General features: G+C 47.9%; 1 protein-coding gene across 2 annotated transcripts in view; it reads left to right on the forward strand.

Moving 5' to 3' along the window:
* Positions 12,416-16,462, forward strand: part of FCHSD2 (FCH and double SH3 domains 2) — a 242,298-nt gene continuing 238,251 nt past the window's right edge. Inside the window, exons 1-2 of one of the 2 annotated variants that reach the window (XM_018059383.1) lie at positions 12,416-12,862; positions 14,594-14,691. In XM_018059383.1, coding sequence (XP_017914872.1) covers positions 12,842-12,862; positions 14,594-14,691 — 119 coding nt within the window. In that variant the 5' untranslated portion in view covers positions 12,416-12,841. The remainder of the gene's footprint in view (positions 12,863-14,593; positions 14,692-16,462) is intronic. The other variant, XM_018059382.1, reaches the window with a different exon arrangement.

The raw sequence follows: 16,462 nt of genomic DNA on the forward strand, positions 1-16,462 counted from the left end.
TATATTCCGTTTATAGTTATTATAAAATATTGGTTATATTCCAACCTTGTAGCTTATTTTATACATAACAGTTTGTATTATGCTTATCCATCCATATATTGCCCCTCCCCCTCCCCACTGGTTTGCTTTCTACATCTGTGAGTCTGTTCCTTTTCTGTTATTTTTACAAGTTTGTTATATTTTCTAGATTCTAGTTTCCACATATAAGTGATATCATTTGGTATTTGTCTTTGTCTGCTTTATTACACTTAGTATAATAGTCAGGAGGCTAGCAGGAAGCTATTTACCTCTAAGGGTGAATAGCTCATCCACCTCAATAGAAGGGACTTAATGAAGGGACTGCTGTATTGAGATGTGGGTTGGTGAATGGAACAAATGAAAAATGGTGAGGCACCCACTCAGAGACTAGGGCTGAAAGGAGGGGCAGGAGTCCCATCACTGGAGCCCAGGGAGAGGTGGGCCTGCCAAGAAGAAATGGGATCAAGGAGGTCGGAGGGGAGGCAGCAAAGCAGGGAGGGAGCAAAGGGAGAAAGCCCAACGTCTCTCTTCTCTCATCCTCTGCTGCTGCTGCTAAGTCGCTTCAGTCGTGTCCGACTGTGTGTGACCCCATAGACAGCAGCCTACCAGGCTGCCCCGTCCCTGGGATTCTCCAGGCAAGAACACTGGAGTGGGGTGCCATTGCCTTCTCTGCTCTCATCCTCTGGGCTCCTGTCATTCCTCATCATCAAAACCCAAGTAGAAGCCAGTTAGCAAGGGTGCCTTGTGATGCAGCCCACAGGAATCAACCTCTTGCAGGGCTGAGGGTCTGGGTCGGGGTGCAAATAGAGGATAACCATCTCCAGATATGCCTGAAAAATTGTCACCCAGATGGAATATCTGGATGATGCCTATGGCTTTGACCCAGTCATTTTTCTGTGATCAGTGCTGGGTTGGAGAAGGCTTTCCTTACTGCCCTAGAAAGAAAGGACCAAACTTCACGTTGACCTTCCTATTGCTATCATCTAGAAAGCACTGTCTGGGGACTTGGAGAATAACAGAGCCACAAGGGTCTCAAGGGTAACCATGTGTTTTGCTGAAAGTTTTAACTTTCATTTCAGGTTCAAAGGATTTGTTAACAAAAGAAACCACTTGTGAAAAAAGACACAGATGTGTATAACGGACTTTTGGACTCAGAGGGAGAGGGAGAGGGTGGGATGATTTGGGAGAATGGCATTCTAACATGTATACTATCATGTAAGAATTGAATCGCCAGTCTATGTCTGACACAGGATACAGCATGCTTGGGGCTGGTGCATGGGGATGACCCAGAGAGATGTTATGGGGAGGGAGGTGGGAGGGGGGTTCATGTTTGGGAACGCATGTAAGAATTAAAGATCTTAAAATTAAAAAAATAAGAAACTAATAACATGTAAAAAAATAAAAATAAAAATAAAAAGTAGTCATGCAAAGTAAAAAAATAAATAAATAAATATAGTAAAAAAAAAAGAAACCACTTGTTATACACAAGTAAACAATTCCAATATTTAATAGAGAATTATTTATCTTACTTTCAGTATACAATCATTAAAAAAAAGAGAATCAATATCTAATAGAGAATTATCTATTTTAATTCCAATAAACAATCATTAAAAGGAAAGAGAAATAGAATACTAAAGGAGAGTAATAGTACATACATCACCAAATTGGGTTTTGACCGGCATGCATATTCAAACAGTGCTGAGAAGTCCCACGTAACAGCAATCTGGAGTCCCAGTTCAGGAAAAGTCCCGGGCAGCGCATCTACTCCATGAGTGAGACTTCAAAATTGTACTTCGGGGTTCCCCTTTATAATCCCAGGTTGCAAACTGATAGCATCATCAGAGCAAACTGCAGCTCTGGTTTACGTTAATCTGCTATTTGTTTTGTTTTGCAAATCTTGGAATGTTGTTAAGCATGGGTGGCCAGACCCCCTCCAAGGGCTCAACAATTCCAAGATCTGTCCCCTCTCTAATCTGTGGTGCCAGGTGGCTTGTACTCACAGCAGCCAGGTAGTCAGGACAGTGTCCAGGCAGGTCAGAAGCAAGGTCAGAGGCCTGCGCTGCTTCCTCAGTCTCTGAAGGAAGACTTTTGTTGTTCAGTCACTCAGTTGTGTCTGACTCTTTGCAACCCCATGGACTACAGCATGCCAAGCTTCCCTGTCCATCACCATCTCCCAGAGTTTGCTCAAACTCATGTCCATTGAGTTGGCAATGCCACCCAACCATTTCATCTTCTGTTGTTCCCTTCTCTTCCTGCCTTTGATCTTTCCTAGCATCAGGAGCTTTTCCAATGAGTTGGTTCTTTGCATCAGGTAGCCAAAATATTGGAGCTCCAGCTTCAGCATCAGTCCTTCCAATGAACATTCAGGGTTGATTTCCTTCAGGACTGATTGATTTGATCTCCTTGCAGTCCAAGGGACTCTCAAGAGTCTTCTCTAGCACCACAGTTCGAAGGCATGGATTCTTTGGTGCTCAGCCTTTTTTTTGTCCAGCTCTCACATCCATACATGACTACTGGAAAAACTATAGCTTTGAATATATGGACATTTGTAGGTAAAATACTGTTTCTGCTTTTTAACACGCTGTTTAGGTTTGTCATTGCTTTTCTTCCAGGGAACAAGCATCTTTTAATTTCATGGCTGCAGTCACCATCCACAGTGATTCCCTAATACCACACCAACATACACAGTGCCTGAGAGACAGAGAGAGCTGGGCCCCGGGTCACAGGGCCAATGTGAGATAAACAGTATCCAGATTATACAGTGAAGACCGCATAGCTAGAAAGCAGTAGAGCCACAATTCAAACCAGTTAGTCTGATTTGTTTGAATTTCGGACAGAGGAGCCTGCTGGGCCACAGTCCATGGGGTCGCAAAGTGTCAGACATAACTGAATGACTAAGCACAGCATAGTCTGACTTAGTACTTAACCCAAGTGCTTAGCCATGACCCCAAGCTGAATGCCCAATGTACAGGGAGGAAAAGCAATGGAGTTAGTGTGACCCAACACAAGGTGCCTTGTCCTTCAGACCTACCTACTGTCTCCTTTGTGGTCCATGCACTCACAAGCCTCCCTCTGTGGGGAGGAGCAGTGAAGTCACTACCCAGTGTAGCTTGCGAGGAGAGAGGGCTCAACAAAAACAGAGGACAGGCCTGAATAGGCCCTCAGGCAACCCCCTCCCTTAGGGAGATGTACTGGGCCTTCTATTCTATTATCTGGCTGCCCACACTTAACACTCCACTGCTGGTAAGCCTCAGGTTCTTCAGGCTTTCAAATCCATCCATCCATCCATACAGGATTCCTTGTCCTAAGTGCTGGGAACACAATGACAAATAAAACCTCCTCCCAGAGATCTATGGGGACGGGGTGCACTGATAGGATGGGTGAGATAGGGAATGCACATGCTTATTACAAAGTGTGAGAAACACCTTAAAGGGGTATCACTTTCCAAAAAAAATTCATTTTAAATTTTATTTATTTTTGGCTGGGCTGGGTCTTTGTTGCGGTATGTGGTCTTCTTGTTGTCAGTGGCTTCTCTAGCTGCAGAGCATGGACTTTAGGTGTGCGGACTTCACTAGTTACAGCATGTAGGCTCAGGAGTTGTGGCTTGTGGGCTCTAGAGGGTGGCTTAGTTGCCTCACAGCATGGATCTTACTGGACGGGATTGAACTCGTGTCCCCTGCATTGGCAGGCAGATTCCTAACCACTGGACCACCAGGGAAGCCCATTTAGAGCAACATTTAGAGCAAACATCAAAGTGGGACACACATGGAAGACCACAGTTTACCTCTGCAGGCTATTTCCTAGGATTCACTACTCAGGCTGTTCCTAAGCATGGCTCAGGCCCATCCAGCCTGCGGTTTTTGCTCTCTCTCACTGTTCCTCCCTTGGGAATGTCCACCTCCCATGCATCAAAGCCCACTTCCGGTTCAGCCTTCCAAGTCCCCTCTTTTAGACAGAGGCAGCTTCCCCACTTGGAGCTAGCACAGCTAGCTTTGGAATTTCTTACTCATGCTCGAACAATAGGGAAGCAATTCTAGATCTTGTTTCTCCATCTGTAGCTCCTGTTAATTCAACTTTTCGTTTTCTCCTCCCTGAATACTACATTTGCTCTAAAAGTTTGACAGTTTGGCAGCCCAGTTTTTGAGAGAAGAGGTTGCCTGAGGCCAGAAACTATGACAGAGTTGTTAATCATCTGGATACCGGAGTTGGAATCCTGCTTCTAACTGTGTGATCAAGGGGAAGTTTTTAAACAGCTCTGAACTTCTGTTTTCCCATCCTTAGTGAAGTGAAAGTCACTCAGTCATGTACGACTCTTTGCGACCCCATGGACTGTCCATGGAATTCTCCAGGCCAGAATACTGGAGTGGGTAGCCTTTCCCTTCTCCAGGGGATCTTCCCAACCCAGGGTTTGAACCCAGGTCTCCCACACTGCAGGCAGACTCTTTACCAACTGAGCTATCAGGGAAGCCCTTCCCATCTTAAAGTCAGGATAATTGGTGTTGTGAGAATCAATGAGTTAATATAGTCAAAGTCCTCAGGGCTGTGCCTGGTACTCCATCAACGTGTAAGAAATGTTAGCTATTATTGTTACAGCTATCATGAGGGGTCAGACCAATGTGCTTGTAAACAACTCCTCACACCCAAGCAAAGCTTGTGCAGATACACAGAGAGGCTGAACACACAGCTATACTTTGAGATGAGGCTGGGTGTGTAATTGTAACCTCATTTTAGAGATGGGCATAGGCTCAGACAAGGCAGGGGCATTCATTCATCTAACAAATATTTATGGGCAATTTCCACATGTCAGGCACTGCCTCTCTTCCCACACAAAGATTTCTGAATCCTCAGGGAGGGGATGAAGATACTGTGTTTTAAACAAGCACCTTTAGGTGATTCTCAGCTGAGGCAAGTCTGTGAAAAACAGATTCCAGAATACTAGGGCAAGCATCTTGCCAGATTCCAAATTTGGAACTGAGTTTAATAGGAAATAGCATCTTTTGGTGGTAGATTTGCATATCAGTTAAGAGCACAGACCCTGGAGCCTTGATTAATTGGGTACAAATCCTAGTTTGCATTACCCTTAGCGACTGCAGGGTAAAACGTGGCCAATAATATTACCTACTTCAAAGTTGTTGTGAGAATTAAATTAATTATTTATGTGAAGTGCTGACACATAGTAGCTGTTGTATAAAGTGTGAGCTATTATTATTACTGTGGCCACTGTAGATAAGCATCAGAGAAGGCAGGGGTGGCGGATTTGACGCTTCTTACCCCAGGATTGGCTCTGCCTACAGTGTTGGCGGTGTCTGTGTCTTCAGGGAGACTCACCACCTGCTCCCTTCCGCTGGAAGAGCTTTCCTGAGCCAGGGAATTCCCTCTCATGGCAACTGACAGAAGCTCCCAGCATTCTGATGCCACATGCACTGCCCGCAGCAACATGGCAAGAATTAGATCCCATCGTGAGGCCAAGGCTGGACAGGGAAGACAGATGGGTTTAGGGATTGGAGCTGTCCATTTAGGAGGGCTGAAAATCAGAGAGGGAGTATAGGTCCTGGGGAAGCTTCTCTCCATACACTGGGCCAACTTTGGTTGAAAGCAGTGCTCAGCTCACCCATGCCACAGTACGCTGGTGTGTGGATGGATGTGTTGCAGACAGGCAAAGGGTGAGTGCCTAGGGAGAAGGCAGGATGCCAGGGCCTCTGCCAGCCCTCCAGGACACTCATTTTGGCCTACAGACCCCCCAGCAGGGAGCAGGCAAACATGTTCTGTTTTGGCATTAATTAGGCAAGCTGTGGGAAAGTAAGCAGCAGGCTTCCTAAGCTGAATAGGGTCTGCTCCCTCCACGGGCCAGTGCACAGTGGTTATAGAGCTGTCCCTCCCCGGCAACAACTCTCTCCCCTGCTCCCTGCCTGACCCCCCAACACCCAGCTCAGCCTGGAGGGTCTTCTCTGTGGAAGAGGCTCCCAGATGGGTAGCATCCCATGCCTTCCAGGCTGGGAAGCCCCAGTGTCCCAGAAGAGGAAACGAAGACTGAGGGAGGGCAGGGACTTCCCGGGTCCTCACAGTGAGTCAGGGCAAAACCAAGACTGTAGCTGGGCTCAACCTCCTCCCAAGGGAATTCCTCTTTTTGTGTTTTATTATTATTTTTTTAAACTTGCAAACAAAACCAGAATGAAAATGCAGGGAAGCTGAAGGAAAACACATGCATGCAAGAGGAAACTCATATTTGTAGGCCAGTATGTTGTAACCATTTTACATAAACATTCCCATTTAATTCCCATCACAACCCTGCAAAAAATCATTATTCTCCTTTTATGGACAAGGGAACTCGGTTTAAAAGAGGTTTTAGGACTTGGTCAAGAATCCAAAGCTAGGCAGAGGAGGAGCTGGACATCTGACCCAGGTTTGCTGACCCCAAATCCCTGTGCCGTCCACCCCAACCTGTTTTATCCATTGGTACAGCTTCACAGAGTTGTAATCACAGTGCAGCTCCCAGTGGGAAGCCCTGGTCAGCATCCCACATGGCAGTCATTCAGCCTTCCTTAATGTATCCCAGGTAGGGTAGTCACTGGCTTACATAGCTCCCCAGCCCTTTACAGATCATGTACCTGTTATTTCATTGGACCTGCACCCACCTACCTAGGAGGAACAAAGGACAGAATCTGCAATGTGCCAAAGGTCACACTCAGCAAGTGCCTGGTAGAGACAGGACTAGATCTGTGGCTTCCTGCCTCTTGAAGTCAAAATCATGCGATGGTTAGCTCCTATTATAGCCTCGGGACTGTCCCCTTACTTCCACCCCGAGTTGTAATACTCCTTGACAGGGGCACCGTCAGAGCCCGTAATTCCCTACCCCAGTGCCTGCCTCTCAGGGACTCACCTCTGGCCTTAGATCCCTGCTACCTGACTCTCCTGGGCTGACCTGCATGTCCTGACCTTACTGCTATACCTTTGGTTCATGTGCTGAGATTGCGGGCTGCTGGAGTACAGGGACTGGAGTATACCCCAGATAGCTGCTTACAACTGAGTCCAGAATAAGGGGCTTGTTGATGCTGGATAGAATCTAAGATCTAGTTCTGCCACAGACCCACGTTGTGCCCTAGGAAGAGCCTCTGTCCTCTTCTTGTGGCTGATTTTGAGGCCTTACTCCAGTGGGCTGTGATTCTCTGTCTGAGAGCTGTGGAGGAGACAGGCTCATTTCTACATCAGGCTTAACAGAGGCCTGTGTGAGAGATACCTTAGGCAGGGGCAAAAACCAGTGTGTGTGTGTGAGCTGGAGATAGAGGGGGAAAGGTGACTAGGGTAGAAAGGAGATGAATGGGGGTGGGGTTCACAGACTGCAGTCTCCAACAGCATCCCCAGGTCGGCTTGTAGGGGCAGGGTGCGGGGCTCAGGCAGGAGATAGCTGACATCTGGATGGGCAGACAGGTAGTCCTGAGCAGTCTGCAACAATGTGAGTGGGGGATAATGACAAAGCAGGGAAGGGAGTAGAGGAGGCTTTGAATCCCCACTACAGCAAGGGGTGCCTTGGTACAGAAAGGGCAGATGGGATGCTGGCCACCTTCTCTGGAGAAAGCTCTGAATGGAGTACCAACCTGCCGTGGGTCACATTCTGGGGTGCTGGAGTGAGTGAGGTGGGTGCTGTTCCATGCTAGCCATGCTCAAGTGCTGCTGCACACTTTACCTGAGGTTTCTCCTGGGATTCCTGTGGAATACGAGAATAGCTCGTCTTTCAATGCCCACTCTTATATCTGTACCAGGCCAACTTTCAGTCCTGGCTCTGACTTAAACTTAGAATCACGTTCCTTCCCTGGTGGCTCAGAGGGTAAAGCGTCTGCCGTCAATGCAGGAGACCTGGGTTCCATCCCTGGGTCAGGAAGATCCCCTGGAGAAGGAAATGGCAACCTGCTCCAGTATTCTTGCCTGGAAAATCCCATGGACAGAGAAGGCTAGTAGACTACAGTCCATGGGATCGCAAAGAGTCAGACACGACTGAGTGACTTCACTTCACTTCACTTTACGTTCCTTCCAGGAGACTATATAGCCGCAGGCATGCTGAAGGGAGAGCACAGCTTCAGAGCCAAAGGTAGTCAGGGGCTAGGCCTGGCTCTCCTGTCCTAACTGTGTGACCTTGGGTAGGTCATTTTACTTCTGGGCCTCAGTTTGTGAAATCTGTGAAATGGGTCATAGGTACTGCTAGGTGTTGTTGTGAGGGTTAGAAGCAATGAAAATATGCTTAGTTCAGAGCTTGAAACATGGAAGAGGCAAAATAAATGGTAGCTATTAATTCGTTCCCAGGGTAAGAATCCCATCTGTGGCCTCCTCAATGGAAGGGAGCCAGCACCTGGTTGCACAGTCACAGGGATGGAGGAGCTCACTCCCTTCAGGGGCCACTCTGCCTGGAAAACCTCTTTCTTTAGATGCAGCTGAGACCTGTACCAGTTCTGTCTCCAAGGCCACAGGAAAGTTCTGTGGCATTTCCCCCAAAGAATCTCAAGAGGTCTGACTGTAACAGAGTGCTTGCCTGCATCGCAGGAGCAAGGCTCTGAAAGTCCCCAGCCTGGTTCAAGGGGGACATTTTAGTCAGGCTTACATTACATCTGGTTTTTTTCCTGGGTGAACTCTCCCAATTCCTTTGAGCACTTCTCGTAGAGGCAACCTCAGGTGGTGCAGTGGTAAAGAATCCACCTGCCAATGCACGAGATGGGAGTTTGATGCCTGGGTCGGGAAGATCATCTAGAGAAGGAAATGACTACCCACTCCAGTATTCCTGCCTGGGAAATCCCACGGACAGAGGAGCCTGGCAGGCTACAGTCCATAGGGTCACAGGGTGTTGGACACGACTGAGTGGCTGAGCATGCATAGAGGCAAACAGGAGAACTGAGTTCTGGTCCCAAATCTATCACTTCAGGGCAAGTCACTTATCTTCACCTCGCCTCAGGTTCCTCATTTGTAAAATGAAGAAAACAACAATCTCATAGGATGATAGTGAAGATTAGTTTGGAAAAGTAATACAAAAGTTTGGGGTTGGGAAAAGGCACTTGGTAAATATTAAATACATTTTAAAAGAAACCATTTTTGAGAAAGCAGTTAGCAAATAAGCCCATCTGGTGCTGCCTCTTAGCTTCTTACAACACCTGTAAAGGAAATCATTCCAGAAAGTCAGTGCCATTCCTGGCTTTAGAATAAGGGCAAATCAGGTGGAGGGTACCCTCCTCAATCCATAAAGTCAAGTCCCAGGGTTTGACTTCAGCTGTGAAGAGCTTACTAGGTTCCAGGCTCATTCACTTACCTCTTATTCTGCAATTGTGGATCAAGGCCTAGAGAAGGCTTAGCAGATCAATGATAGAGACTGGATTCCAAATTTCCCAACATCCAGCACCTTTATATGCCTAGTGCTCACTACCAATAAAGAGAGGTGAAGGGAGGGTAATTCCTGGACCAGGCTAGTTGTAAGCTTTTGTTTGCAGGACACTGCATCTCGACAAGGAGTTACCCCTTCCTCTCCACTAGCCCAGTGTCATTCATGGAATGGTTAGCCTGGAACTCAGCCACGGTGAAGGTCCAGGCTGATTCTTCCTTGTTCACCCTTGTGTCCCCCGTGTCTGGTCCAAGGCTTGGCACAAAGCAGGACCTTAGCAAATACTTTTTGGATAAATGATGAATCAGCCAGCATGTATTAAGCACTATACGAGAGGCCCTGTGGTAGGAGAAATTTTATTTAATATAACGAGCCTGTGAGGCTGGTTTTAGATGCCCATTTTACAAGTGAGGAAATAGGTTGAAAGAGATGAACTGATTAGGTCAAGGCCTCACAATGAACTGCTGGTGGAACTGAGACTAAAGCCCAGCCTGGCTACCTTCACCCTAGGCACTAGCTGCCAGCCCCACAGAGGTCAGGGAGCTGGGCCTCCACCCACTTGTTCCCTTGCCCCAGGCTTTCCCAGATACTAATTGAGGACTCTGATAAAGGGTTCACTTTGAATGGCCTCAAGGAAACCAGAAATAGCAAGCCTAGTCTTCCAATTCCTATACAGGTTAATCTGACTCAAGCATAGCTCTGATTCTATCAACTTCCTATTCAAGAATCTAGGCTAACAGTGTAAACAATCTAGGTTGTTCCATCGTCCTAATAGCTGGCCAAGAGGCTTTGGTCAAGTTATTTGGGTCTCTCCAGGCTTCACTCACTTTCCTCTTTTGCCTGACTCCGCTTCTGAGAACAGGTGTTTGAGACCCCAACTTCTGATAAACTGGGGCATTCTAATTCACCCTCCACACATCCCTATGGCTCTGGAAGAGGTGTTTTTCATTTTTCTAAGGACTTCAAGGGAGGCTGATATCCCTACACCCAGATGGTCTGGATAGACGAGGAAGACGGAGTCCGGGGAGCAGACCAGAGCATCCTCGTTGGGAGATTAGGAAGCCTGCTGCTGCTGCTGCTAGGTCGCTTCAGTCGTGTCCGACTCTGTGTGACCCCATAGACAGCAGCCCACCAGGCTCCCCCAGGCTTCAGGATTCTCCAGGCAAGAACACTGGAGTGGGTTGCCATTTCCTTCTCCAATGCATGAAAGCGAAAAGTGAAAGTGAAGTGAGTCCGACCCTCAGCGACCCCATGGACTGCAGCCTTCCAGGCTCCTCCGTCCATGGGATTCTCCAGGCAAGAGTGCTGGAGTGGGGTGCCATTGCCTTCTCCTTAGGAAGCCTGAGCTCATCCAAACAGCTAGGCGCAGGCAGAGTGGACTGGCACCTACAGTGGGCTGGCACCTAGAGGTCCTGACTCTCATTCAAGAGCTTCCTCCACTGCCCCTGGAGCCTTTTACTCTTTCTCTTGATTATCATCTGCACCTGTTTCTCTGTACCCTCAAGAACACTTAGTTACCCAGAGATTCTAGTACTGCTGTGCTCAGTTCAGTTCAGCTCAGTAGTGTCCGACTCTTTGCGACCCCATGAATCGCAGCAGGCCAGGCCTCCCTGTTCATCACCATCTCCCGGAGTTCACTCAGACTCACGTCCATCGAGTCCGTGACGCCATCTAGCCATTTCATCCTCTGTCGTCCCCTTCTCCTCCTGCCCCCAATCCCTCCTAGCATCACAGTCTTTTCCAATGAGTCAACTCTTCGCATGAGGTGGCCAAAGTACTGGAGTTTCAGCTTTAGCATCATTCCTTCCAAAGAAATTCCAGGGTTGATCTCCTTCAGAATGGACTGGTTGGATCTCCTTGCAGTCCAAGGGATTCTCAAGAGTCTTTTCCAACATCACAGTTCAAAAGCATCAATTCTTCGGCGCTCAGCCTTCTTCACAGTCCACCTCTCACATCCATACATGACCACAGGAAAAACCATAGCCTTAACTAGACGGACCTTAGTCGGCAAAGTAATGTCTCTGCTTTTGAATATACTATCTAGGTTGGTCATAACTTTTCTTCCAAGGAGTAAGTGTCTTTTAATTTCACGGCTGCAGTCACCATCTGCAGTGATTTTGGAGCCCCCCAAACTAAAGTCTGACACTGTTTCTACTGTTTCCTCATCTATTTCCCATGAAGTGATGCTGTGTAACCTTCATAAAGTCTCCACTCCTCTGGCCTTCCATCTGTGACATGGGGGATGGGGCGGGTCTCGACCTTAACGACCTCATGCTCTTTGACTTGGACGCCCTGTAGCAGACAACCGATTTTTCCTTTGCAGGGCAACTAGTCGCCCTCGCCCTCACCCAAACCAGGCATCTGCGGCCGCTGCGAAAGGACTTGTCCACGCTCGCTCCTAGGTGCCTTGGCCCGCCAGGCTCATCTGCACGAGAGGGTAGGGGTGTTGGAGGACCATGAAGCAAAAAAGGCACTCTGCTACTCCCTCAAATAAATAGCCATACTGCCTGACCCCCCTCCCGCCACATTGTAACTAACACACACGAGTGGGCGTCAGGAGAAGACGGCGGCTTACGCGCGTGCGTCGGCGCAGAGCCCTCTCCCGCCCACGTGCGCGCCCCCGCCGGAGGCGCGCACCGCGGCGGGCAGGCGGGAAAGCGCGCGGGAAGCCCCCGGCTGGCTCCCACTGTGGGGGAGGGAGGACCGGAGGCTTTTGGAACGTGCCATTCTCGGAGAGAACGGGGGGGGGATTTCCATGCTGCGATAGCGTTGTTACCCCTCTCATTCGCCGACCGATCCGTTAGCTCCCTCCGTTCCCCGCCGCGATACGGTGCCCCGAGCCGCGGCCGCCCCCCCTCCCAGAAGCCTAGCCCGGCCCCTCGAGCCCGGCTGTGGCCTAAGCTGTCCCCTCCGCCGCCGGAGTGGGGCGCTGCGCCGCGCGTTGGGGCCGGAAATTCCCGCGGCCTGAGTGGAGGAACCGAAGCACAGAGCGCGGCGCCGCCTACCACCTCCCGGGGCCGGGCAGAGAGGGTCGGGCTGCCTTAGTGGGTGTGGGAGGGCCGCGTGTGAGGAACCGCGGAGCCGGCGGCGGGTGGGGAGGCGCGGAGGGCAGGGGACGGGACGGCAGGGTTGCTGCTCCGGAGGCGCTGGGAGACCCTGCGCCCCCGCAGCCGGGCCCCCGCCCCCTCGCGGTCTCCGCCTCCTTGCCTCACACACCCCCCGGGCCGCCAGAGCCCAGGCCCTCCCGGGGCTCCTCCTCCTTCTCTTCACACTCACCCTCCGACCCGGGTTCTCCTGCCACCCGCCGGCCTTGCAGCTTCCCGGGCGAGTCTTCGTTCTCAGGCTCTCCTTACACACACACAAGCACACGCCCGCTCCCGGGGCGGCCCTCTCCTCTCGACCCTCCTTTTCCTCTCCTCACTTACGCCGCCGTGGGAGGAGGATTGATGTCCCTTCAGCATCATGCAGCCGCCGCCGAGGAAGGTGAGGATGCAGCTGGGGGTCTTTGAGGTTTTGGGCGGGGATGCGTACAAGGAACGCGGCTGGGGCACCGCGGCGCCCCCTCCCCCTTTGCGCAGGGGGCCGTGACCGTCGTCGTCTCGGGCTTGTCACTCACTTGCCGCCGGTTCCTGGAGGGGGGCGCGTGTGTTTGGTGCCTTCGCAGCGGAGGGGCGGCCGTGGCTCGTCCCCTTCACCGCACAGGAGACCACCCCCCAACCTAGACATTTCACAAGAGTTTCGAGTGTGCGTGCGTGTGTGTGTGTGTGTGTGTGTGTGTGTGTGAGCGAGCGCGCATGGCAGTGCTGCTCTCTGCAAAGTGCTTTCTCCGGGGCTTCACCGAGGGGAGGTGGGGGAGCCCCTGCAGCTTTGCAGAGCCTTGTGTTTGTGTGATTGTTTAGTCTGCACCAGGTTTGAGCCCCCCTCTCGCTTGTTGCCACCCTCGCGCATTTGCGGATTTACAGGACATTTGTTACCAGCCTCGCCTTAAGATTTGGCCCGCTTTCCCCACCCGGCGACCGAAAAGAAGTCGCAATAGCCACCCCACCCCAGGGGAAAACAAGAAATTAAGCATTGAACGGTTCTGCCTTTCTCTTCCCGGTTCCTGCCCCGCCCCTCCGACAAGGGGGAGAGGAAGGTGGTGATTCTCTTCCCAGGAGAGCGAGAACCGGGCGGTGCGTGGCGTGTTCGCCGCGATCTGGGCTTGGGGTGGGAGTGACGAGTGCTCCGGGCTTGTCAGCAGCTTCAGCCCTTCCAGAACTGTTTCAGTGTCCTCTTCCCCAGTTTTTTTTCCCAGGGACCGAGGCTGTGTCCTTGTCGTTTCAATCTTGCAGATGGTTACTGAGTGTCTACTCAGGGCGCTGGATGGAGGAGCTTGTTCTGTCCTCCCCTTGTGGGCAAACATTCGGTGAATGCCTAACTCACTCGTGTCTGCTCCCTCTTCTTTTCTGTTTCTCACCTGGGTTCTCCAAGTGAGTCTTTTTCTTTTCACACATAGCCCTCCGGTAGCCCTGCTCCCGTGGCGGCGAGGGTTCCAGGCCCACTGTAACCTGAATCCTGGCCTGGCGGGCGAGGCTCTGGCCAATTTGCATTTACTGTTCTGTTTGAAGTGGAAATGCCACGGGAACCGGCTTGCTGGGGTGGCTTAAAAGCTCTGCATAGGCTGGCAGGTCACTTTTGCTTTCTTCTTTGTGAGCAAGAGATTGTGATTTGATGTGCTGTCAGCAAGGGCGTCATCCAGAGAGTGTGCTTCTCCTAGCCATTATAGAATAATTTTTGTAGTTGATTGTGTAAATTTCAGTCATTAGATATTAGGCATTCGTTATGTCCCCTTCTCCCATCTATGCTCTGCTCACCTCTCCTTATGGTTAATACATTTGAATCCTGTTTGGAAGACATAGAAGACAGACTCTTTTAAAGCTCTAAGAAGACCTAGATAGGTATTGTACATGAAATGAAACGACTAGCAGTTTATTTTGCACCTTTTTAATCTGTAATTTTTATACTCATGTACTTTCATTTAGCTTCTGCTTCAGGTTATTTTGGCTAGTTGTTAAAATTAAGTATCTGCAGTAAACAAAATTAGGTGGCTAATAACAGGATTGTGGTCCTCAGAGGAGAGGCAAGTAACAGTTATATATTCTGACAAGTATTACATATTTTCCTTAATTTTTTTAAAGTTGTGTTAAGCCCTTATAAATATATGGTATATTTCAGGTGAAAGTTACACAGGAACTGAAAAACATTCAAGTTGAACAGATGACAAAACTTCAAGCCAAACATCAAGCAGAATGTGATTTGCTTGAAGATATGAGGTAAGGTTATAGTAAATAGTTGGAGAACTTCTATATCTCTGTTTCAAAGAACCTTTGAGTTACCAAGCCCCAGGAACTGATGATGGAATTTCCTTTTGGATTTCCTGCTTTAAGGCTGTTAGAGCTTTAACTCAGCTAGAAATTGTAACTGGAACTAACACAATACAAACTTTTTTTCCTTCAGTGGAGAAACCTATAACGTTCACATACTTTTATGAAAAAAAAGTTCTTACAAATTTATCAAATTATATAAACAGTGAAATGGAAACTCTTATTTAATCCTTCTAGTAAATTGACCTTTTTGCATTTATTGACCTTAACGATTTCACATGGAATTTTAAACTGACACCTGGTTAATGATTAATATCTGGGGGTGAGCCAGTCAACTTCAGGTGATTATTAGAACATGACAAATATAAGTTTGAACATTAAATTTAGTGGGACATGTGTTTATCGGATTTTATTGTTAAACTTAACCTGTATCCACAATCAGCTAACTTTGAATTTAAAAGATAAGACATCTTGCCAGCATTGTGAAAGTCAATAACTTTCTTTATAGAGGTAATCATGACTCAGTTTATTGAAAGAAACACCACTGTTTTAGCAGTTCTATAATATAAAGTGACAGTTCAGCAAACATATTTTTGTAAAGGTTGATCTGCATGTTGAAACAAGAGTAGCTGCCATTCTTATTTCCCTATATTAATGTATTTATTAAATCGAAATTGGATCTGTAAACCTCATCAGATTTTTTCCTGTGCTGAACGAAACCTCATGTTGATTTCATGAAAAATACCAACTATATGTTGTCGTAATTATGTGTTCAGCTTGCTGAATTGTTCATAGCCCAAAGATTTTTGATAGCTCTTTTTCTCCCATCCCATATTTAATTTAAGTAGTGTTTATGACTATTTCTACTATTTACATATATTTTCAGGGTTTCTAACTAAGGCATATTAATTAGACTCATCCAAACTTGGATATACCAAGATCATTGTTTTCTGACTGGAAACTACTTTTTTTTTTTAACTTTTATTTTTACTTTGGCGTATAGGTGAGTAACAATGTTGTGTTAGTTTCAGGTGAAAACTCTGTTTTAGTTCTGTATTTGTTTCTTTGCTTTTCTTGTGGCCATAGTGATATTTTCAGACTGAAATAATTCCTGTGCAAGATACCTGAAATTTTTTATATAGTTAAAATTAAGTTTGTAACAACTATTAAGTGAACTAAGGCATTTTATATTTTACCAGTTTAGGAAGGCAGACTTAGTTTGTAAGTAAAGTTCCTCTGTGGGGTATGAATAGTCAGTAGTCAATGTCCTTTTGATTATATTCTAAAGACTTCTTGTTTGCATTCTTTTTCTCTATTTCCCCTATTGCCTTTTCCTTGACTTACGGTCAACTAGATGGACACACAGTTGCTGCTAAGTTGGTATAGGTTGTTGCTCCCGCTGCTACTGTTTAGTTGTTTGTATTATTCCTGACTTCATTACATTTCACTTGCATTGGTGCAGTAATATCCTAATTATTGCTTTAGTGTTCCCATATCTTCTAATCTTCTCCCAGTCTCCGTTTAAATCTGTTTTCCACATTGTCATCAGTTAACTTTCTAATAACTATTATAAATGAGGTTCTCTGTGGTCTTCTGAATAGAGACCAAACACTTTGTTATAGCATATGCAGCCCTTTGCAAGCCAGCTGCAAGCTACAAGCTCCATTTTCCTGGCTTAGTTACTATCATTTCATGCCCATTTATCCTTCCTTCTTAATCC

This window comes from Capra hircus, chromosome 15 (assembly GCF_001704415.2).
Source record: "Capra hircus breed San Clemente chromosome 15, ASM170441v1, whole genome shotgun sequence".
NCBI lineage: Eukaryota > Metazoa > Chordata > Mammalia > Artiodactyla > Bovidae > Capra > Capra hircus.